This window comes from Heptranchias perlo, chromosome 11 (genome assembly GCF_035084215.1).
Source record: "Heptranchias perlo isolate sHepPer1 chromosome 11, sHepPer1.hap1, whole genome shotgun sequence".
Lineage (NCBI taxonomy): Eukaryota > Metazoa > Chordata > Chondrichthyes > Hexanchiformes > Hexanchidae > Heptranchias > Heptranchias perlo.
Window position 1 is genome coordinate 45789743 of NC_090335.1, and position 24744 is coordinate 45814486.

General features: G+C 41.1%; 1 protein-coding gene across 8 annotated transcripts in view; it reads right to left on the bottom strand.

Annotated features, from left to right (window-relative positions):
• dcaf6 (ddb1 and cul4 associated factor 6) overlaps positions 1 to 24744 on the bottom strand; it is a 146279-nt gene that overhangs the window by 10074 nt on the left and 111461 nt on the right. For 5 of the 8 annotated variants that reach the window (XM_067992918.1, XM_067992917.1, XM_067992915.1 and 2 more), the window contains 3 exons: positions 9611 to 9649; positions 1940 to 2078; positions 1688 to 1844 (listed from right to left, as the gene is read on the bottom strand). In XM_067992918.1, coding sequence (XP_067849019.1) covers positions 1688 to 1844; positions 1940 to 2078; positions 9611 to 9649 — 335 coding nt within the window. Of the gene's footprint in view, positions 1 to 1687; positions 1845 to 1939; positions 2079 to 9610; positions 9650 to 19783; positions 19863 to 22499; positions 22607 to 24744 lie in introns of those variants that run through there. The other 3 variants (XM_067992919.1, XM_067992914.1, XR_010964413.1) reach the window with 3 other exon arrangements.

The following is a 24744-nucleotide window of genomic DNA, read 5'->3' on the forward strand; positions in this document are numbered from 1 at the left end:
GAAAAAAAAGTACCAAAGTTCTTCACAGATTGGCATAAGGAGGACAGACAGCAAGACAGGAAGGAAGAGGTTAAGAGGGGATGACAAAAATCTTCCTTGTAGATGGGTTTTTGAGAAGGGTTATTAAAGTAGAGTGGAGAGGTTTGGGAGGGGAATTTCAGAGAGTAGGACCCAGTGGCTGAAGGCCCTGCCACCAATGTGGGAGCAAAGGAGTAATTGAGTCTGGAGGTGGTGAAGACACGAGGGTTTCAGTGGCAAAGGGGATAACTGGGCAGAGGTGGACAGTGTCGCTGAGATGGAAATAAGCAATCGTTGTGATTGAAAGGTTAAGATTTCTGAAATTCAGCTCAAAGTTGAATAGGATACCAAGATTATGAGCAGTCCCATTCAGCCTAAGACAGTGGCTTGGGAGGGCTGGACAAAATTATAGCTTATTTAGGACTGGATGTCAGACAAGCTATCTGACAGCAAAGCTGCAGTCAAGGGACTGATAGAGCTGGGTGGTAACAGGGTACATGTGGATGCTGATTCCATGATGCACTGCAGATATAGCTTCCACCATTGAGACCACTGTTCAATTAAAACCAGATAGCAATGAGAAAAAACATCTCGAAGTAACAAAAGTCAGAAATGGGCGAGTTAGGATCTTAAATTCTTTGGACAAAAGAGCATGTATACTAAATCTTGGACTGTGATCCAGATTCAAAAGGTCCCTATTGGCTACATTCTCTTTGACTAGTATCCAAAGAGAATGTTGCTTACAATTTCCATTCTTGCCGTTGAAACAGAAATTCATTTCAAGTAATTTCTATATAAATGCATCTTAAAAAGAACAGTTTTAAAGTATAAACCACGAGGCAGGAAGACAGATGTATAGATAACGTTTTTAGGAATGATGTGACAATTCAATAGAACACACTTTCTTCACTTTGTTTTTGCTTCTTCAATTTTTTCCTTTATTCCTTTTCTCTCAGAGGCAGGGACAAAAGCGACTGTACAGTTCCACAGGGAGTAATGGCCTCCAATAACTTACCCAAGTGACCTGGACAGTCAGTCATGGCCATTGGCACTATCACAGTTCATCTCTGTTCTCACCCAGTATTCATACCATGTCTTTCAGGGTTCACTGGGCAATTATCAGAAGTGGAAACTTTAGCCATTCTTTTCTCTCCCTAACCTGGGAACATTGAGAGCAAACATGGGCTGCACTTCCATTACAATTGTAGAGTCTGTGTGAAGTGGTTCCCCTTATCACCAATACTACAGTTATAATGTGAAGACAGTCTAAATCTGGAGTCTGGGCCTGACCCACCATCAGAGAAAGACTCTGGAAGAAGGAATCTTACCCTGCTTTAAAATCAGGTCAGGCCTTAACCCCACATTTACACTATACAAGTTTACTGTCATGCCAAGTGGAAATTGCTTTGCACAGATATTAAACTTTTAGTTTAGATGCACTGATAATGACACCCTGTTGCCCCAGTTGAGACTGGCCAAGTGGAAACCAGAGAAAGAAACTGGTCTTTGTAGCTTAGTGCTATACCATGCGGTGCATTTACCTTCTAACCCTGGGCCCTCTTATATTTCCCCTTTTAGTACTACAGCAGAATTGGCACTAATTCACTATTAGCACTCCAAAAGGTAGGGAAAAATATTCCTTCTTTTTGCAGAGGAGGTGACTACTTACTTGGATCAAAAGGATGAGGCTGTAGACAGTTCACCACATGGTTGTCAGCTTCCAATAGCATCAGTAACTCAGCTGTCTGCCGATCCCAGATGAATATGTGACCACAGTCTGAGCCACTAATTACATAATAACTACCCCAGAAGTTGGCTTCTTTGATCTGAACCCAAAGACAGTCAATTATCATTGTGTATTCCAACAGCAAAAATGTCTTTTTATATTTTTTATAAAGACAGTTTCACAAGATTTGTTTACCATTGTTCTCGAGTTACGGTGGCCTTTGTATACCATTTTTATTGTAGGCTTTCTTATGTTTTGAGTCTCTAGCTCCTCCATTTCCTTCTTTTCTTTTCTCCTTCTGAATAACTCCTGAATACGGGCAGCTGCAGAACGTCTGAATACCATGTGTTGTAATTTAGTACAAAAGTTTAAAACAAAGGAGAAAACATGTTAATTAGTTGTTTCATTAAAAAAAATCTTAAAGGCAGTTAGTTATCTTTCTTGGCCTGTCTCAACTGATATTCAGAAGAGTTACACAATTTCAAAAATAATTAAGCTATGCAGCAACAACTTGCATTTGAAATAGTTCCTTTAATGTGAAAACATCCCAGGGCACTTCACAAAGGAGATAGATAGGAAAACGGACACTGAGGATGTATCCAAGGATTCCTCCTTATCCTTTGCAGTGATGTAGATTCTTGGCTCCACTTAGGTCAGTAAGATCAATCCAAAAGGATATGCCTTCTCTGTACATGAGGTGCACAAATTCCACATTCTGCTGCATTTACACAGCAGCACTGCTCAAACTTGAAGAATTGACTAGTAAAAGGTTCCATCCAACCAGCGGTATAATGTCATGCCACAATCCTGGTAGCCCCACTTCCCAGATTTGCATGATGAACTTCATAGGGAACAACATTTGGTCTGCCTTTAAAATAACCTCACCCAGGATCTCAACTGAAATAAAGTTAGTTTGAGAGATAGGAATTAACGGACCCAGTAACTTTAAATAACATGACTACAATGCTAGAATTTCCTCAATTCGAAAACAATGCACTATGAAAATTAAGCAACAATATACATTAGTTGAAGCAGACTGCCAGACAGTCAATTTGTTAGCCATTCTGTGTTCAGTTCTTCATTGCAATATATGTATGTTAGTTACTACTGCAATCATAAAATAATTAAAAGAAACCGAAAATTTCTCATTTTGAAAATAGTACCACTTTGGGTTGGTAAGAAAAAAGAAAGAATTTGTATTTATACAGTGCATTTCGACCTCAGAATATCCCAAAGCGCTTCACGGCCAAATAAGTACTTTTGAACCGTAGTCACTGTTGCAAAGTAGGGAAAGGCTGCAAGCCAATTTGCACAGAGCAATGTCCCATAAACAGCAATGAGACAAATAACCAGATAATCTATTTTAATGATGTTGGTTCAGGGATAAATGTTGGCTAGGACACCAGGAGAACTCCCCTGTCATTCTTCGAACAGGACCATGGGATCTTTTACACCCACTTGAGAGGGCATATTTGTTTAACATCTCATCTGAAAGACGGCACCTCAGACAGCGCAACATTCCCTCAGTACTGAAGTATCAGCCTAGATTACGTGCTCAAGTCTCTGGAGTGAGGCTTGAACCCACAATCTTTTGACTCAGAAGCAAGAGTGCTACCACTGAACAAAGGTTGACACTTGGTAATAGTGCAACCAGAGGCACAAAGAATCTCAGGAGCGTATCCTTAGTCAAGACTGGAAGCACAGTTTAGCCGCATTTCCGGTCATTATTAGTTTCAAGGATGACTTTTCATTTGTATTGTTAGGGCCAGATCTGTATTGGAGACAGCATGACAAATGTTTTAGGATAGTACAGTTATTATACAATGCATGTTCCTCTCAGTACCTAATTCAAGTAATTTAATACAAGCAATGGCAGCATTTAAAATGAGAAGAAATTGGGAAAAAAAAGCTAATTTTCAATTGTCATGGTTATTTAAAAAACACAAGAATGCACTGCACTGCAAGAATGTTTATCAACTAAGGCACTATGTGCTTTTTCACCCCATAATTTAACAAATAATCTAAAAGTTTATGCAACAATGTTTAGCTATTTATTTCTGGAACTGCTTATCCTTCAGGCAGCAGTTATCCTTTACCTTGATCTTAAATTATGTCTTATTGGTTTGATTACTCAAAAACAAAGGAAAGTTTCACAGATTTGAACACACTACTATCCTTGATGAGGCAAAGATTTCAAATGGGAGTTAGGCCATTTTTCTGCACGAGTCAGAACAAGGTTTCAAAAAAGTGATTACCTCTTAATTTACTAGTGCAGAGTTCATCAGTCAGAAAAGAAAATGTTGGCTTTACATAAGCTTATGTGGAATTTAGATATACAAATAAGCAGCACATAACACTCTGCCATCATAAGATTGATATAGATGAGGAAGGCCAATTGACCCATCAGTGCATCTCTCCACTCTCAACACAGCATCTGACTGTCTCTTAAATTATTCCAGCCTGGAACACCGTTCCATGTACTAATCAATATTTGAGTGAAGAAGCACTTCTTGACATTGGCCTTAAATTTTCCTTTTAGTAGTTTGAATCTATACTCCCTTGTACTATTATTATAGATTAGTTTTTAGTGGTATTCCAGATTTACCTTTTCTATGTAGTTTAGTATCTTATATAAATCTAGGTCATCTCACAGTTGCCTTCTTTCAAGGCTCAAAAGGCAAGTTCTCCATTTTTCTTCATAACTCAATCTTCAGATGCTGGCAAAATAACAACAACTTCCATTTATACAGCGCCTTTAACATGGGAAAACATCCCAAGGCACATCACAGAAGTGTTATCAGACAAAAATTGACACCGAGCCAAAGAAGGAGATACTGGCAGCTAAGCAATCGTGACAGGTACACCACCCAGACATCCTGCAGGACAAACACTGACACACTTCTCGCTTTCTTGCAGGAGAAGGTGGCGCAAAACAAGAGGCAGCAAGTGGCAGTGGCATTTAGCCCCTCGAGCCTGTTCTGCCATTCAATGAGATCATGGTTGATCTCTGACCTAACTCCTTAGCTCCGTATTCCTTAATACCCTTGGTTCACAGAAATCTATCAATCTCAGATTTAAAATTAACAATTGATCTAGCATCAACTGCAGTTTGCGGATGAGCATTCCAAACTTCTACCACCCTTTGCGTGTAGAAGCGTTTCCTAACTTCACTCCTGCAAGTCCTGGCTATGATCCCTCATCCTAGTATTCAAGTAGAGGAGACCTCCAAAAACAGATACAAATGTATCAGCAGCCAAAAGTAATAATCCATCAACTAACCTGTAAATCCTGCATGGTCCCTTTAAACAGTGCTGGCGGGGGGGTCATCGAGGCCATCTAAGACATGTTCAGGTGTTCGTGGTTAAGACAATGCGTTGAGTGGAGCGTTTAGTGCCAAAATTGTGTATCACTTTAAATCAGCATTGCACACTGATTTAATGCATATTCTCCCAACTTTACATGCTGCCTGTGTTCGTTATCCACGTGTGCGCGAAACCCTTTACTAAAATGACGTCTGGTGCACGTAATGCTAGAAGCATGTGCGCGCATCCCGGATGCCATTGTGAAACTTCGGGAAGCCGCATAGCGCCGAAACAATGGCGCTACACGGCCGAATTTCTAGCCCACAGAGTCCTTGGAAGGTTGTGGGTCTCGAGGAAATTACAGAGCTTGGGAGGGGCATGGCCATGTAGGGATTTGAGCACAAGGATAAGAATTTTAAATTGGAGGCATTGGCGTACTGGGACAGCTGCCAGTATCCTAAACTGCATCGAATTTTGGATGAGCTGAAGTTTATGGAGGGTAGAGGATGGGAGGCCAGCCAGGAAAGCATTAGAATAGTCGAGTTTGGAGGCAACAAAGGCATGGACGTGGGTTTCAGCAGCTGATGGGCTGGGGCAGGGATAAAGAATGGCAAAGTTACGGACGTGGAAGTAGATACCTTTGAGATGAAGAGGATATTGGTTCAGAAACTTACCTCGGGGTCAAATAGGATGGCGAGATTATGAACAGTTGGCTTCAAGTTGTGACAGTGGCCGGGAAGGGGGATGGGATCGGAGGCGAGTTTATGGGGTTTGTAGCTGGGGCCGAAGACGATGGTTTCAGTCTTCCCAATGTTTACAGCTCATCCAGGACTGCAGCAGTCTGACAACACAAGAGGTGGTGGAAAGGTAGAGCCAGGTGTTGACACGTGGAAGCTGATCCCACGTCTATGGAAGATGTTGCCAAGGGGCAGCATGTAGATGAGGAAACATACGGAGCCAAGGACAGATCCTTGCAGAACTCTAGAGGTAATGATGCGGGGGGCAAGAAGAGACATCGTTGATGGAGATACCCTGGCAACGATTGGAAAGGTAAGAGTGGAATCAAGTAAGGAAAGTCTTACTCAATGGAGGAGAGGTGTTGGAGGAAAATGGTGTGGCCAAACTTGCCAAAGGCTGCAGACAGGTCGAGAAGGATGAGCAGGGATAGTTTACCATGGTCACAGTTACATAGGATGTCATTCAAGAGGTTCAAACATTGAGTTGCGGGAAAGATATGCGTGGATTTGGGAGGCAACAACACATTCAAGGACTTTGGTAAGGGAAGGGATCACTATTAGTGTGATTAATCACATTGGCACCAAGACTGAACATAAGACTAAACCCGTTGCATTAAATTCTGTCATGTGGACTCACACAATGACCACATTTGAATTCCTCAGGAGTCTTCATGGAACTTGATGCAACATACAAGAGCCAAGTCATTTTACTTCTCCCTCATATGTCAATCCCCTGATGCCAGGGAGCATCCTCTGGGGCTTCAACATATCCCTTAGTGAAACCAGACATGATACAGTCTGACCAGAGCACTATACAATTTCAGCACAACGTTGTCTGACTTATACTCTACTCATTGAGCAATATAATTCAGCTTTCTATTCCTTTCGTTAATTACTACTCTGCAGTGACTACCTGCTAAGTAATGAGACTAATACCCTTGGATCTCTTTCAAATTCAGCCCTAGCTAGTTCAACACCATTCATAATTATAAAGGTTGTCCATTTTTTCATCCAATGTACAGTACTTTCCAGCCACTTATAGGTTTTATCTGGCTTACCTTTCTTGGTTACCTTATCAAACTTAATTGCTCCCCTTAGTTTTAACCAATTTGCTTTGAGTTTGTGAATCCAAGTTGTTGGTATAAATTAGAATCAGTAGGAGTCCCAGCATTAATTCCTGTAGCTTTCCACACAGTATGTAATTCTCACCTCACCATCACACCCAATGGGAAGCTGAAGGACATTTACCTTAACTCTATCATAGGCTTATTCATCTTTAATGAAAGTTTTTTTCGATAACACAGAAAAGTTCTTCATTGCTAAAGGTACATTTGTTAGTTATTTGCCCAATTAAAACTAAATTTAACACACATGTATATATTTGTTAAATTATTAAACTATCCATTTCTGTAGTTTTCTAAAAAGTATGCAGTGACAAATTTGATTTTAATAAAAATGAAGCAAGCAATGCAAATTGGAATGCAGTAGTATGATTTTTGCTCAAATATAAGTGCAGGTTTATACTGAAGGACTTTTAAAACCAATGCTTTCAAATCAAGCTTCCTCTGTCTGTACCACAAAAACAGAATTAATTTTGTGTTCAACTTTCTACTGAAACAATTACCTTCTGAAAGAAAGCAGGATACTATGTTGATTAAGATTGCACTAAGACCAGTGGTTGGATTTTATATTTTCAATAAGAAAAGTCTTTACATGCTCCCAGCAAGATAGTGATATTCAGCTGGAAATCCATTACTACCTCCGGCACGCCAGTACAGCAGAATTGTGACTGAACAGTTCAAAATGACCCGTAAATTCTCATTAGTCTGTTAAACTATTTCATGCAAACTTAGTCCAAGGTGGCATTAGCATCTTTGTTTTTATCAATTCTTATATCAATACTATACAATAAAATCAGAGTTACAGAGCATAAGTAACACTTATACCACAAAGAGCACATGCCATTAGGGTAATGAAAGTATGCGACAGGCAGTGGGTTAAAATGGACAATACTGATAAATAAATTGACCAATTAAGATTGAAGAGACTGTATTCCTTTCCCCCCTCCAAGCATATCCAGACCAAAGATGGCCAGTTAATACAGTGGTTAAAAGATGCTCACCCTACAGCACTACAAGTTGACTTTAGTCTTGAAAATGATCAATAATTTTAACTTTATTTTTCAGCCTTCTTCTCTCCTTAAGGCACTGGCTCCTGCTGTTATGATACCACTGGTGCCAGCTGACTTCCAACCAAAAGGGCATTATAGTTGAGCCCAGCCCTGTCCTCGTCTGGGATCCAAACATGAACATTTTCCAATGGGTGGTCACTAAAATTGACATTGTCAACTATCAGCTAATTCATGACTTGAGATATATAAAAAAATGAGGCTGTTTACCTGACTTCACAGAATAGCATCTCCTGAAAGATAAGCCATAGCAAAGAGGGAGGGAACCAAAACAGGTGAAATCAGAAGAGAAACTGAGGAGCCCAGCTCTCCTACTCAAGCTACTGTTGTAAAACTCTACTGGGTTTTGATGTCATGTTTAATAAAGTGCAACATTTTCCCTAAGTATTTGTCAAATAGTGGGTTTTTAAAAGCACCATAATTAAAGGATTAGATTTGAGTGATTCAAAAGATATCAAAACAGGCCATAGTATGAGCAATGAGAGTACAAACTATTTTTTAAAAACTGTTTTCTCAGCTGAAAGTGCTGACTGTTGCTAGGGTACAGTGCTATGATCACTGACTGCCCTCTAGTACCTCAACCAAATAGCCATTGTACATTTGTTTACAGTCAGGGGATTGCCATATGTGTTTATGGGTGGCAAGTTAATATGAAGAAAGATAAGGGAGAGAGGAAGGCAGAGAAATCAGAGGAGATGGGGCAGGATGAGTTTATATGCAGATATAATTCTCCCAGGATGAGGAGCTGCTCTGAGCAGGTGACCAAGAATAGCCTGCATGTAAAAATATACTTTGCCATAAAAGTATAATTTTTGCAGTCTCTTCTACGTTAAAGAGACTAAACACAGATTGTGTGATCATTTCGATAAACATCTCCATTGTATTCACAAGTGTGATCCTGACTTCCTGTAACTTGCCACTTCAATTTCCCCTTCTATTTCCACTCTGATCTTTCTGTTTTTGGCATTACAAAAATGGCATTAAATGTTTTATTTTTCCAATGGTTGTGTATGGCCTTAAGCGAAAAGAATCAAATCAGCCTCATTGCAATTCTCGGTCAACATAAATCCAAAAATGTGAAGTTATTTTGCAATCATATAGATAAAGGCCAAAGAAAATGTTTTGTTGCAAGTGCCACCCTGGTATGCTACAGGTGTAATTAAATTGAGATTTCAGGACATTGGTGTGGAGACGCAGGTGGAAGCTCTACATCGTAGAGTAGAACATACTGTTGATAATAACAACAAATGATTAATGCGCTTGTATGACACTCCCTGTTTGCTATTTTAACAGAGACATGAACCTGTTTAAAATAAATGGTAAACACGATTGCTAGAATAGCAGAGAGTAATGTCATATGGACACATCAAGTGCTCATTTGCTAATAATGCCAAGAGTAATTTATTCCCTTAAATCATTAGTACCTGACTTTAAATTTCTTGATAAATTATATATTACCAGTAAGTACTAGTAGAAACAGGTTATATTATCTTGCACCATCTTTCCTCACCTTAATTAACACATAGGCAGGAAATAGAAGGAGCACTGTCTCTTCAAGAGTAATCATGGGTTATATGAGAAAAATATGGTTTGAACTGATAAATTCCAATCTTCAGTACTGTTAAGTAGATAGAATTACCTCATTCTATCACCCACTGCCATTCCTCTGAAAGTAAATCTATCAAGGAGAAAAAGAATAAGGGCTCAGGTTATACACGAGCAGCCTTGGGGGTCATAAACTGACGCCACATTCCCAGAACCCTGTCAACATTATTGGAATGAAACATTTCAGATAAGTTCCTTAAATTTTATTCTATGAACATTCTTACATGAGTAGAAATGGTTCAAAAGATTCAAGTCCAAAGCTGCAATGCCAGCCCCATTTCTTTGTTTTTTTACATTATATTTATGAATATAAAATCTTTAAGCAGACAACTGTGCAGCCCAAACATTATGGTTGCCCATTTCTTATAATCATATGGTAATAGCATGTTGATACTATGAAATTTGAGATCAAATCTATACAGTAAACATTAATATGCCAAGATATGTTGGTGAATTATTCAGGATTTTTTTGGATCAGAAATTCTATAGGCTTAGCACCAAAAAAAACTTTGTATTTGTACCTCAGCCATGCTTTTGCTCCCCTGCCAGCTCCTAAAACCACCAAACTGATGTTTTTTCAATTTGGCAGGTGTAAAGGCACTGAATTCAAAAGAAAATTAAATGTCTGTCTTAATTCTAAGTGAAAGATTAATGGGTCTTTGTTCATTAGATACCCTTACATGGTACAAGGGAGGAGCCAAAAGTGTACTTCATGATTGGTTTTCCTTGCATTTAAAAAGTTAGTATTTTGTATATGCTAAAGTTTTATTAAAGTAAAGCTATCACAAGTGACATTTAGTTATTTGTTTTTTTCCAGTTTATATATACTGCTTAAAAAGTTAGTTTTTTAAAAATTCTATATTTGACGGACTGTTAAGTTTTATTGGCAATATGCAGACACACAATGAAGACATTTTTGGATCATTTCAAAACATGAGATCCTGCTAGAAAAGCTATTACTGCACATTTGAAGCAACCCAAAAAAATATAACCATTGCAGTGGACATGTACTTCCATCATCATCTTTTGTTTCTTGAACTAACTGTTCGGCATAGGTGCTCCTGGCTTGTAAACCAAAAAAGCGAGGGTACTACTTTTTAAAAAAATAGGCTCATGATCATGACTTTTAAGATACAGAAGTATGCAATAAAAGGTACTGTTTGAAACAAATACATTGCATACATACAACTCATGTAAATTTAAACAGGTCAATTTTTCAAGGTTAAAATACATTTTAAATTATGAACATGCATCCACATGTCCATTGTACTGCATTTGAAAATGTTCAATGTGCCACAATTATTGAAAGTTAAATGAAAGTGACTTAAAATTACTCACTTAGTTTTGACAATATGCAATAAAACCATATGGTATTTACTGTACAATAAAGTAAGTTGAAGAATTTTGATACGCTCAGTAACATCACACAGTTTTTTAAATTTTGGACAATCTGGTCCTTGCACCCTCTCTCTCCAGCTCGTTGACTTTGTTCTTAGCACATTTTGTATTATTGCTTTAAAAAATTTTGTAAAGAAAAAAAGTTGTGTACCAACAAAAGAGTGCTAAGCATAATCAATAACTTGCATTTATATAGAGCCCTGAATGTAAATAACATCCCAAAACACTGCACAGATACGTGTAAAAAAAAAGACAGCAAGCCACAAAGGGGTTAGAAGAGGTGACTGAAAGCTTGATTGAAGAGATGAGTTTTGAGGAGTTTTCTTTTAAAAAAAAAGGAGAGGGATTTGGAGAGGCAGAGGGGTTTAGGGGCCAAATTTCAGAGACTAGGACCAGGGACTGAAGGCACTGCTGCCAATGATGGGGTAAAGGGACTGGGATATAAAAGTCACAGTATCGGAATGTTTAGGGATGGGGCTATAGAACTGGAGATTGCATAGATAGGGTGGGGCAAGGATATGCTAATCTGCCAACTGGCATGCCATCACTTGATTAAACGCAATATTTGGGAGATCGTATCAACCCAGCTCTGTTAAGGGAACATGGGAATTCTTCTCAAGAAATAAACAAATAAAAATTGTCTCAAGAACGAGCATACACCCTGTAGCCTAAGATTACAGTTCAACATAGTAGTCCTTCAGCTTCAAGAGTAAATGGGGAAGACAGGTAAACGCAAATGTTATAAATTCAATCTTCAACACTGTAATAGCAGTGTGGATACTGTATCAACTGTTCTATTTAAGGCAACCTTTTAAAGTGTTTTTTAAGTTTATAAAATATAGTGATGCCCTCATATTCTGAAACCCAACTGGCCATGAAACTTTATAATATTTAATAGGATAAAACATTATATGGTCTTATAAAATTAAAAAATGCATTTATATATAATTTTATCTGAAAGAAAAACATTATATTTACCTTTGCTAAAATCTTTGCAGTTCTTTGAATGAAATTGTCCTCCATGTAAATATAAATCACTTTATAAACTTAAAAAATTACAATTAAATAATAAAATCACTAGTTAAACTGACGACTGGACATCATCTGGTTAAATAAATTGTACAATACCTGAGTTGATGAGACTGCTAGAACAGTTAAGACCCACTTAATGAGAGCCCTGATGACACATTGAGCTAAATTTAAGAATTTAAATAAAATTTGAAAGGGGAAAAAAAACTTGAAATTCATTGATATTTTCATTACTGTTATTTGAATATTAAAATCAAGGATAAATTACTAAATTTATATTATATTTAAAATTTAATTATTAAATCACCGGCACAGGTACAGTGGGCCGAATGGCCTCCTCCAGTGCTGTGCCTACTGAGTACCTACCATGATAAGTTATGATCTGGAATACATTGCCTGAAAGGGTGGTGGAAGCAGATTCAATAGTAACTTGCAAAAGGTAATTGGATATATACTTAAAATGGAAAAATTTGCAGGGCTATGGGGAAAGGAGAGTGGGACTAATTGTATACCCTTTCAAAGAGCTGGCACAGGCACTATGGGCCAAATGGCTGTATGATTCTATGAACTATAAAAATGGTTCAATCATCAAATAGGAGAAATCACAGATATTGTCCTTTTAAGAGGTTTTAAACCTACATGAATGCCTTTCCTGTGCAATATATAAATACTACATTTAAAGCTACAGACTAGTTCATTTTCACTCAAAAACAAGACAGTGACACATAAAATATCTATCAGCTGCTCAGCTTTTTTTTCACAACTACACTCATGGAGAAAATCAAAGGTTGCAGTATGGATCATTCAAAGAAATAAAGGGGCACTTCACCAGAAGGCAGGTAACTTTCTTCCTCATTCAGCTTTTTCTCCACATGCAAATGATAAATAATGCTACAAAATGAAATGACCTTTTTGACCTGGTTTGATGATCTGAATTAAAGAACAACCTACCAAACTGCCTATCCATTTAGCCTACGTTAAATAACTAATTTAATGAAAATATCAGAATTAATTTCAAGTTATCCCCTTTCAAATTTTATCTAAATTCTTAAATTTACCCCAATATGTCACCAGGGCTCCTATCAGGTGGGTTTTGAGCATTCTAGCAGTCTCATCAACTCAGGTATTTTACAGTTCATTTAGCCAAGATGACACCCAGTCGTCAGTTTAACTAGTGTTCCGTCCCATAGAAGATGAGCATCTGCCTGGATATTCAGGTATCTTATACATTACTCAAACAAGATAAAGCTCATTTAATATCTTAAAGAACGATATGTTCTACCGCAGAAACATGAGGAAATGGAAAGGAGGAAAGAATAGAAAAAGTATCTTGAAAGGGCATTTAAAAATGAGGTGTTTGGACCTCATGCTAGATCAAATAAAGTTGACCAACAACCAAAGCACTTGCTCTTCTTGCTGAAATAAAATCCATGGAAATATTTTTATAAACAAACTACAAATGAGTATATGAAGCACCAAGATCAGGTTCAAGTAGGGACTAAGTGGGAAAAATTCGATAAGGGCCATTTTTGGGCATGGGCAGCATGATGTGGTATTACCCCACGCCCGATGGTCCCTAAGCAAGCAGCACGTGAACTTCGTGCTGCCTGCTAATTACCATGATATCTCCGTGCAGCCATGCTACCTGTGCTGCTGAAAGGCTGCACGGAGAATGAGGAAGTCGGAAATGGGGCATGCACAGCGCACGTCATCAAAAGGCTGCACCTCTTAAAGGTGCAGGTGCACATTCTAAATGGGACATGCACAATTCACTAGGAAGGCTGCGAGGATGGCAGGACCGGTGCGAGAGAGGGCCCCATGCTTCTCCAATTTTGCACTGGAAGCTCTGATGGAAGGGGTGGAAGAAAGGAGGGCCAACATGTACCCGCGGGTTGGCAGGAGACCCTGCAGACTGCAGCTCTGCAGGCATTGGCAGGCTGTGGCGCAGGAAGTGAACACCAGGAGCATGGCACCATGCATGTGGACGCAGTGCCAAAAGAAGTTCAATGATTTGACACAAACTGGTCAAGGTGAGTGAATGCAAATGTCAAGTGGCACATCCTACCAACTGCACCACTGCTCCACGCATCACACCCCCTGTCACCCACCCACTAACAAACACTGCCCATCCATATGCAATGCTGCACTTGGCATGTTGCTTCTCACCCGCATATAGTACCACACTTGCAGGCCACACAACCACCACTCACAGGTCACACACACTGGCAGCTATTCGACCATGACAGGCACATCACCCGCACACCTTGCAAGATACTCACTGACACACTGTCCTCTGTCTTGCAGAAGATGGCACATAACAGCCGGCAGCAAGAGAGACCTGAGGATGGATGGGGACACTTACAAGTCCTCAACCCCCTACTGGAGGCAGTGCTTCGGATCATTGGGCGGGCCGTCGCTGCAGCCATGACAACATGCTGCACTGGAGGTCCCGATGAAGGGGGTCTCTGCATATTTAATGCTCCTTCTCCTTTCCCACATCTCCCTCCTCCCAAAATCTTTTCTGACTCACATGCTGTTGACAAGCACGCCTTACTTGCTCCTCTCACCGCTCCACAATTCAACCTTCCCTTTGTCATCGCAGATACCCAAAAACGCGTGGCAGCATCGTCCGAGGAGGAGGTGGGGGGGGAAACACTGAAGCCACACCGTCACTCGATCTGACACTTGCTTCCACTAGCTCAGAAACTGACACTGCGCGTCCTTTAGAGACTAGTTTAGAGGAGGGGTCTGCACGTGGTAAGACGCCGGGAAAAAAGCGCGCAGGAGCCAGGGCGGGGGGGGGAACGGATACCACAGGTACCAGCTTGCCGGAGGGCGAGGTCGCTCACTAGCTCTGCTGCAGAGGAGTCAGATGAGGTCTTCGATGGCCAGGCTACAGAAGACGGCTGATGGACGTACACCACCAAATGCTTGGGGCACTGGAAAGCCTGCCAGAAAGAAGGGATTTGGAGGAGTCCAGCTCCAACTTGGCACAGTGCTTTGTGCATAGCTTGGAGCCCATCCTTTCCAACATGGAATGGGTGGTGACCTCCATCAGCATACCTGTGGAACCCACCATGATGCAACGTCTGATGGCCGATGTTGCGGCTTCCATTGCAGCACAAACCAATGTCATGAAAGGTTTGCAAGCTACGGATGAAGCGCAGATTGCTACTATCATGGCTCTGGGGACCACTGTGGAATGGGGCTTCCAGGGCATCACAGCACTCCATTCTCCAGCTGATCACCAGGATTGCTGAGGCGCTGGGAGAGTGGCAGTGGTGCCACGGCAGTCGGACCTGCTGTCCTCTCTCAGGACGACAGCATTCCTGCTCCTACTCCTGCCACTCCGCCAGTGCCTTTTTGTTGCCTATCAGTCTGCCAGGCCAGACTGCTGCAGCCCATGCTGAGATGGTGCAGTCTGAAGCCGGGCTCTCCCGGCCCAGAGTTGCTCAAGGTCATCCTCCAAGGCCATGCTCCTCCATTGAAGGCCAGCAACCTCCCAGCACCCATGCTCCAGCCACTGGGGAAGCACCTCATAGGAGCACTAGGATAGGTAAAGGTACACAAACAACAAGCACTAAGGGAATGCACAAGGGTGAATAGTTCTGTTCTGTTCTGTTTGCATAATTTCATTTATTCATTGATAAATATGTCTTTTCATTTGCATTTGGTGGTGCTTTTTACGATGAGCTGAGGGGGAAACCAATGTACAATCAGATGGAGGGCGATTTGATTGTCTAGTGGGAGCAGAAAGGTGGGGAGTGTAGGACTGTTGGTGAGCTGGTGTGTTGACAATGTAGTTGACATTATTGACAGCTGGCACGGATCAGGCGAGCGCGTAGAGCCCTTACAGACAAGACGTGTGGTCCCTGTTGTACCCTTGCGTCTTCCTCCACTTCCTCTTCCGGTCCTCCTCCTCCTCAACCTCTTCCTCAGTCTTTGGCTCAAGGTCTTCTCCGATCATTGGTGGCAAAGGCTGGTCCCTCATGATGGAGAGGTTGTGCAGCTTGCAGCATACCACCACAAATCTATCCAAGGGGAGTACTGCAGGCTCCTCCAGACCGGTCCAGGCAGTGGAAGCGTTGTCTGAGCAGGCCTATGGTGTGCTCCACGATGTTGCGTGTGGCAGCATAGCTCTCATTATAGGCCTGCTGTGCACACGTGCGTGGGTTCCTGACGGGAGTCATGAGCCACGGCGTGAGGGGAATAGCCCTTGTCACCCAGTAGCCAGCCTTTGACTTGCCGAGCTGGGTGAAAGATAGCTGGTGCGTTGCACTGCCACATGACGAAGGTGTCGTGACTGCTCTCAGGGGAGCGGGCTTCGACCTCCATGTTCCGATGCATGTGGTCGCACACCAGCTGCATGTTCAGGGAGTGGAAGCTCTTTTGATTGACGAAGATGGCCGAGTTGATATGCGGGGCATATAGGGCAATGTGCATGCAGTCAATGGCACCCTGCACCATGGGGAAGCCAGCAATGCGAGCGAACCCCGTGCTCGCTCGTTCTGCTCGTCTCTGTCAAGAGGGAAGGTGATGAACCTGTTCCTCATCAGGTACAGTGAGTCTGAGACCTCTTTTATGCAGCAGTGCATTGCATACTGCGAGTCATTGCACATGTTGCCAGCAGAGGCCTGAAATGATCCGGAGCCGCAGAAATTCAGCACCATGGTGACCTTCACAGCCACAGGCAATGCGGTCCTTGCCCTGCTCTGAAGCTGCAGTTGTGGCCATACCAGTTGAAAGATCTCGGTCATGTTGAGGTAAGGGAATTGGTCCTGGAAAGCCCTCATCGGATATGGCCTCCTACTCAGTGGCCTGCGCCTCCTCATCCTCCCTCTCCTCACAGCTTGGCCTGCTGTGCATGGCCACTCTGCATGCTCTCAGTCATGCCCAATGCCCTGCGGGTTGTAACTTTCCGAACCGTAAGGCAATACCTCCCAAAGCACTATCAGCTGTACTCCAAGATCTCTCAGTAAGTATAGGGAGCTTCAAAAAACACTTCCTATTCCACCAGCAGCCAGAAGCAATAATCCAGCAACTAACCTGCAACACCTGCATGGTCCCTTTAAATAGCACTGGTGGGGGGATTCTCCAGGCACTCTAAGACACGTTCAGATGGTCAGGGTTAAGACTGCGTTGAGTTGAGCATTAAGTGCCAAAATGGTGTCTATCACTTTAAATCAGCGTTGCACACTGATTGCATGCATTTTCTCCTTACTTTATATGCTTCAAGTGTTCGGTATTTACACATGCGCTAACTCCTATACCAAGATGGCATCTGGCGCACGTCACACTGGAAACGTGCGTGCGCAGCCAAGATGACACCTTGGATGTTGGAGAGGCTTTGCAGCACCGAAACAACGGGCACTACATGACCCAATTTAGCGCACCAAGTCTCTAAATAAAATGTCTGAGATTCTAGAACCTTCCTAAGATTTAAGAAACTAGGAAGTGTTCATTCTGAACTGAGAGTTGGTAAGTGGCAGCATCTGCAACTTATAGATTGAGGCTTCAAGCTTTTGTTAAACAAGCTTTGTAAGTATTCCAGAACAAATGGGATATATCACAAGCAACTGTATATGTTATCACACCACCACAAAGCAAACCTATTGCACTTAACATTATATAATTTTCCTGTAGGTTCAAGAAGTTAGAATAGTATCAACCATTGCATGGATACAAAATTGGCAAAGGGGCAGAAAGCAGAGATCAGTGGTGAAGGGTTGTTTTCAGACTGGAGGGAAGTATACACTGGTGTTCCCCAGTGGTCAGCATTAGGACCACTTCTCTTTTTGATATACATTAATGATCTGGACTTGGGTATAGAGGGTATAATTTCAAAGTTTGTAGATGACACGAAACTTGGGAATGTAGTAAACAATGTGGAGGATAGTAACAGACTTCAAGAGGACATAAACAGACTGGTGAAATGGGCAGACTCATGGTAGATTAAATTTAATGCAGAGAAGTGTGAAGTAATACATTTTGGTAGGAAGAATGAGGAGAAGCAATATAAACTAAATGGTACAATTTTAAAGGGGGTGCAGGAACAGAGACCTGGGAGGGCACATACACAAATCTTTGAAGGTGGCAGGACAAGTCAAGAAGGCAGTTAAAAAAGCATATGGCATCCTGGGCTTTATTAATAGAAGCATAGAGTACAAAAGCAAGGAAGTTTTGCTAAACCTTTATAAAAACACTAGTTAGGCCTCAGCTGGAGTATTGCGTTCAATTCCGGGCACCACACTTTAGGAAGGATATCAAGGCCTTAGAGAAGGTGCAGAAGAGATTTACTAGAATGGTACTAGAAGGGATGAAGGGCTTCAGTAACGTGGAGAGACTGGAGAAGCTGGAGTTGTTCTCCTTAGAACAGAAAAGGTTAAAGGGAGATTCGACAGAGGTGTTCAAAATCACGAACGGTTTTGATAGAGTAAATAAGGAGAAACTCTTTCCAGTGGCAGAAGGATCAGTAACCAGAGGACACAGATTTAAGATGATTGGCAAAAGAGCCAGAGGCAACAGAGGAAACATTTTTTTTTCGTAGCGAGTTGTTACGATCTGGAATGCACTGCTTGAAAGGGTGGTGGAGGCAGTTTCATTCGTGGCTTTCAAAAGGGAATTGGATAAGTACTTGAAGGGAAAAAAATTACAGGGCTATGGGGAGAGAGCAGGGGAATGGGACTGACTGGATGGCTCTTTCAAAGAGTCGGCACAGGCATGATGGGCCGAATGGTTTTCTCCTGTGCTTTACCTACAATGATACTATGAATCCCCTTAAATCTGACAATTCAGCCGAGACGGAAACTTGTTTCTTTCTGGAAAGCTAACCAAATGGTCCATTATTAAATCAAGGTCCAAGGACCATGTCTTCTGTAGAAGCTTAACTGAATATGGCAGCACCCTGAGTCTTTTGAAAGATCCTTGAGTTGAAAGGAAAAGGCAAGAAATCTTTCTTGCCTAAAAATGATCAAAATTATAATAGGTCTTGGAGTCTTTAAATAATATTTTTACTGCCTTGAACATTGTCATTGAAGGCTGTAGATATGCTGAATACCAGATAATCCCACATCTAGAATAAAAAGATTATGATGTTTGAGTGTTGGGTCAATTGATGTAGAGGTACAATCCTGAGCTAAAAGAGCAACTTTCTGCTTACTGCATCAATGGCTAATCTGAAGGGCCCTGAAAAAGACAACTTGAGACAGGTTTCCTCAACACTCATTGATAAACTTCACCAAACTGTTATTCATTCACAGGTGCACTGATTAATTGTAATTTGTATGATAACAGACCAGTCTGCAGTTCTAGCTTGCTTACTCGTACTGGACTGCAATCTTGGAAATCTCCAGTATGGGAGCAACCAGCCAAGGGTATAGGTGAAGGTATGTCCTAGGTTAAAAAACCTGGTGTAACCAACTGGTGTTCACTTGGCAGTAGATATCAAGTCAAAAAAACACACGTGGAGTCTGGATGGAGAGGACATAATGGGCTGAATATCCTTTTCTCGCTCTGGACTTTATGTTCTTATTTAGGTGGTTCATCAAATCAAGACAGTTGAATCCAGTTACATAGAATGTTTTATTTCCCTGAAAGACTTCTTTGACTTGGACATGACATTCAATCACCTTCAGAGGTTGTTCCTAACTAGTCATGCGTAAAACACCAAATGTCCTTCGTTCTGCTTGTGTTTTTGGGAAAAAAGCAAAAGCTTCAATATCTCTTCAGTCTGCTTCCTAAAGACTGACTTTCTTCTAAATGGGAGCTCTAGAAGCCTTACCTGGAGAGTTGCCCAGGGCTGTAGACTGTGCTCCCAAATCAAGAGTATCAACAGCATGCTGCTTTTGTAGCTTGGTGGTCTGTAAAATGTCAATGCAAATATAAAGTCCTACCAGAGAATTTTGTTGATGTATAAACTGGGCTAAGTGAATTTCATAATTGTCTATCCTCATCTTGCACATTCCTTGGGCACATTCTGTTGCTTCCTAAGTCCAAAAGCTCAGACTCCTTTTCAGGATGAGCAAAGCTGTTACCCTGCAATGGGATATTCCAAAAACTCGGTCTGCTATTAGAAAACTGTTTAGGAATTTGTGGAAGAGGTTAGAATGATGATTATTTGCATGGCAAATGGAACTGTTTGTCACTTCCAGCTGAGGCTGCTGTATGGGATCAAGTCCATCCCATATACTGCTCACTGAATGGAAAGTCAATGAACATGGTTGAGATATCAGGCTAAGGATTCAGCATTTGGTCAGGGGCAAAATTACTTAAACATTAAACTGGTGAAAAGAGATAAAAGGAAACTTCAAGCTCTTCTACTCCTCTAGGCACTAAGTCAACCTGATCTCATGAGATCGGTTGTCTAGTGAGGTACATTGGAATTACAGAAAGCACACATGCCAACCGACAGCTTTGCATGCCAACAATCAGTGTTTTGAGAGTCAGATCAGCATATACTGGCAAAAATCAGTGCAGACCAAATCACTCTCCTCTACTCCAATAAACAGGATGCTTCTACCCCCCATCCTGCTCCTACACTAATCTGGGTGCTAATACACCAGACCGGGTTCCTCTCTGCTCAACATCGCTCCCAGTGCTAAAAGTATGGATTGTGTCTGCTCTGTACGTAGACAGGAACTCTCGAGAGAATAGGAGTTCCAGTCTACCGTACGCAGAAACTGCAATACCTGCCATTAGCCTCCTCCATGGCATCTAGACTCAAGTAGGAGTGCAATGGGAAAGGGGAAATGGATGGCAATAAAGGGAGGCAATGGAAACTGAAAAGGATGGGGGAAATGGATGGTAATGAAGGGGTGAGGGAAGGGGGAAGAAGGTGAGAGTAGCACTTTGGAGGGGAAGAGGGCAGAATGTGGGAGCAGCATTTTAAGGTGGGGATAAGAGCCCAGCACCTCCATTACGTGAAAGTAAGTGGGGAGGGAGAGCGCCAGCACGATCTGGAGAGCGGGGCAGGGGAAGGAGAAGAGTACCAGCTTAACCAGGTTGGAAGGAGAGAAGTTTGAATCCTGGGGGGGGGAAAAGAGAGAGAATCATGCCATTATAAACTGGGAGGGGTTGGAGAAGAGAATGTCTGTGAAAGGTGTGGAATTGAATAGGGTCCAGTGTTTCTGTAAACTTGATGTGGAAAAGGCAAGTGCTTTTGTGAACTAGAGGATGGGGGTTTGTTGGATGTGAATTAGTGACTAATGAGATAACTTTTGGGCAAATAATGGTCTGGTGGTTTATTCAAAATCCAAACTTCACTTTGTTTAAGATTAAAAATCTATTAATTGTGAAGCATAAAAGGGCATAAAATTAACCAGAATATATAATTTTTAATGTAAAAATGCTAAATTTTCTCAATCCCCTATAAATGCACCATCAATTTTATATCTTCAACATTTGGATTTTCTCCTCAGGCTTTCAGCTGCTTACTTTTTTGTTTCCCTCCAATAAAAGAGAAAGAATGTTTTGTATACCTACAGCTTAAGTTGCATAGCCTGTGTAACTACTTGTTTCCACATGTTAGGACCATTCTTGAGTTGCTAGCTTTTTGAGAGCTGGGTCAGCTTTTTTGAAACTGTTGGCCAGCATTTGCTACTTTTCTAGGTCAGCATGTAGGAGAAGCTGAAGCCACAATTGGGCCAAGCCAAAATCATAAAGTCCCAGTTAAATCTCTAGGGGGCACAAATATAGAAGCAAATCCTTCAACCACGAAGGACTGAGCAGTACAGTGTAAACAAGTACTGTGTACCAAAGAAATACTTCCTTCTCCTCTCACCCGAGTGAAGGTGGCTGTACTGTATAGCATTAGGTGGTGAACTACTTAATACCATACCCAAGCATTAACATTGATGTTAATTGTTCATGCAAACCCATCAGCCAGCACAGAAGCTGCTGGTACAATGTAAATGGAGCAAATTCCTGAGGAGCTCGATTCCCCTACTCTGGGAATAGAAGGTAATGAAGGAAACCATAGCCAGTGCTCTGAAGCTGCTAGGGTCCTAAGCCTGCTCTTTGATTTGCTGTGGTTAGAACTGGGCTTGCTATAATCATGGTGTAATGATTCAAAGGATTCAGGCCATATGCTTTCCTGAGGACCGTTTCAAAAATTGGAACGACTCTATAGAAGTTGTGGGAACAAGAATACTTGAAGATCGTGTTGCATTGAAAGGCAATGATAGCAACCATCATACCCTTAAGGTCTAGAAAACCATTTGGTAAAGTTAGGAAACTTTGAACCCAGCAAAATTATGGGCTCAAATACAGATCAAAAATACATTCTTCCCCCACCCCACAAGGTGAGCAGGCCCATGGGGAAAAAAAGCAACTTGATACCTATAAACCTAAACATGCTGAAAAATCAGTCAAAATTAAAGCAAAGGCTACAAAAATTGCACAAAGAGTAAAATATTTCTCACGTGACTGTATGAAGTAGTAAAAACCCAGGGCAGGAGAACTTATACAAGGCATGGAAAGGGGAGGATCATGTAACTTACCTTGAAGTACATTTAAAATTTCTTCAAGAGACAGTTCCCTGATTTCTCCCATTGTATGACTGGAATGTTCCTATTGTGTGTGGTGGATACTCCTTTGGATCACAGTTCTGGGGTCAATTATTAAAAAGGTGAAACAATTCCTGAAAGAACACCTTGCATTCCTTCAACACAGTATGATCTCCGTGAAGAGGGTTATCATCTAGTACATCAGTGTACATTTTCCTATTTTTCCACATCAGTTACCCTTATGGCCTAAGCAAGACTACTATTTTGCACTGTGGGTCCACATCCACTGGAAATAGAGTTGAGACCCCCCCCCCCACCCCCCACAAAAACTCATTTCACATGGAACCCACAGCCTAGAGAAGATTGTCATAACTTCAGTTTGATATGGATTTGAACCTACTTCCAGAGGTCAAAGTACAGGACACTAACCCTTTGTGACACTCAGTCATCAATAAGAATAATTCCAGATATAAAAAACTTTTTTTCTTGGCAAGTCAATCTGCTCAAAATAAGATCAACAGTAACTTAATGCTTAGGCTTACTCGTGAACTGTTCCACTATTATAATTAAATTAAGCTCAATTTAGAAATGTTTACATACTGGAGGGACAGTCACACTGGCAGCTCTTTAGATTGGCAGTAGTAGAGGTCTGAAAGTAGATCACCTTTCTGTCTGCTCTCTTGGCTATGGCTGGGTGTGTGATGCAGAAATAACAATTGGTGGACAGGAGAGTAACTGTAGTTCACTGGCTTTAAGAAATATGTAGTGTCAAATGGGCCATATTATAATACAAAATTACATAAAAATTTAGTGAACATCCATTTCTTAATTTTAAGGGACTCATTTATATTTAGCCAAGAAGGTCAAATACTTCAGGTAAGGCTGCTACTTTTACTTTAGGGTTGTTTGATTCATGTTTTGAAAATAAAGATTTCAATACAAAATGAGTAATATATATTTAAGATGAAATAATTCTGACAAAATGATAACATAACATGTTTAGTCTGTTGAATTCACAATATATGGAAGATATCATGTAGATATGGTTTTTGTCCTTAGTCATGACAGTTTGTTAACTGTTAAAAGTTTACTCCATGATACATATTCTTGTGCTTACATTAGAAGTTCAAATTGTCAATTTTTTTTTGATATACTGTATAGCCAAATGTGCAAGGCTGCTGATGTAAAACTGTACAGTTTACTCCAGTTATGGGCACAAGGTGGTGCTATTTTGCCTGTCTTCTGTTCAGAACTTAAAAGGTTTCTTTGCATCAGTTCCTGGGGCAGACAACACTTTATGGTATAACCATTTCTTTAAATAGCATTGGAATAGAAAAAAAAATCTAAATTATACTTTGTTAGAGAACAAAAAAAAATTTCTTGCCAACTTTTATACCTTTCTTAAAGATGATGATTCTTTATTGAGGTATGGTTCTATGGACCCTCCAGATGTATGATCTTTTGACAGCAAGTTTTAGTAGCTATTCTGTTGCAGGAAAGTTGATTTTTGTTCTCACCAGTGCCGGCTAGTGCACAATTCCAGCAGGATTCACTGAGTAGCAATCAAAAGCAAAAACCCAGGTTGATTTTCCCCTTCCTAACGCAGGGGCTCTGAGGCCAATTATACAACCACCCCAGCTAAGACCAGCAAACTGTACTTGGGATTGAAGCTGACAATATCTTAGTCTATTCAATAGATGAATTTGGTGTTACTTTAGGGGTACGAAAAGAACAAAATTTAAAAAGTAATCTATCATTAGAGACAAAGTGACTGAGCACTTGGACAAATATGAACTGATCAGAGAGAACCAGCATGGATTTGTAAAGGGGAGATCGTGTCTAACTAACCTAGTTGAATTTTTTGAATAGGTCGCTAACGTGGTAGATAAGGGAGTGTCTATGGATGTTATTTATATGGACTTCCAGAATGCATTCGATAAGGTTCCACACAAAAGACTGTTAGCAAAAATGAAAGTGCATGGAATTGGAGGCAACCTTTTGACATGGGTAGGGAATTGGCTAGAAGGTAGGAGACAGAGAGTACAGATAATGGATATGTACTTCAATTGGCTAGTGGTGTCCCCCCAGGGATCTGTACTGGGGTTTCAGCTTTTCACTATATTTATCAATGACTTAGGTGAAGGAATAGAGAGCCGTGTATCCAAGTTTGCTGATGACATTAAGTCAGGTGGCATAGTAAGTAGTGTAGATGGGAGCAGAAAGTTGCAGCGGGAGGGAC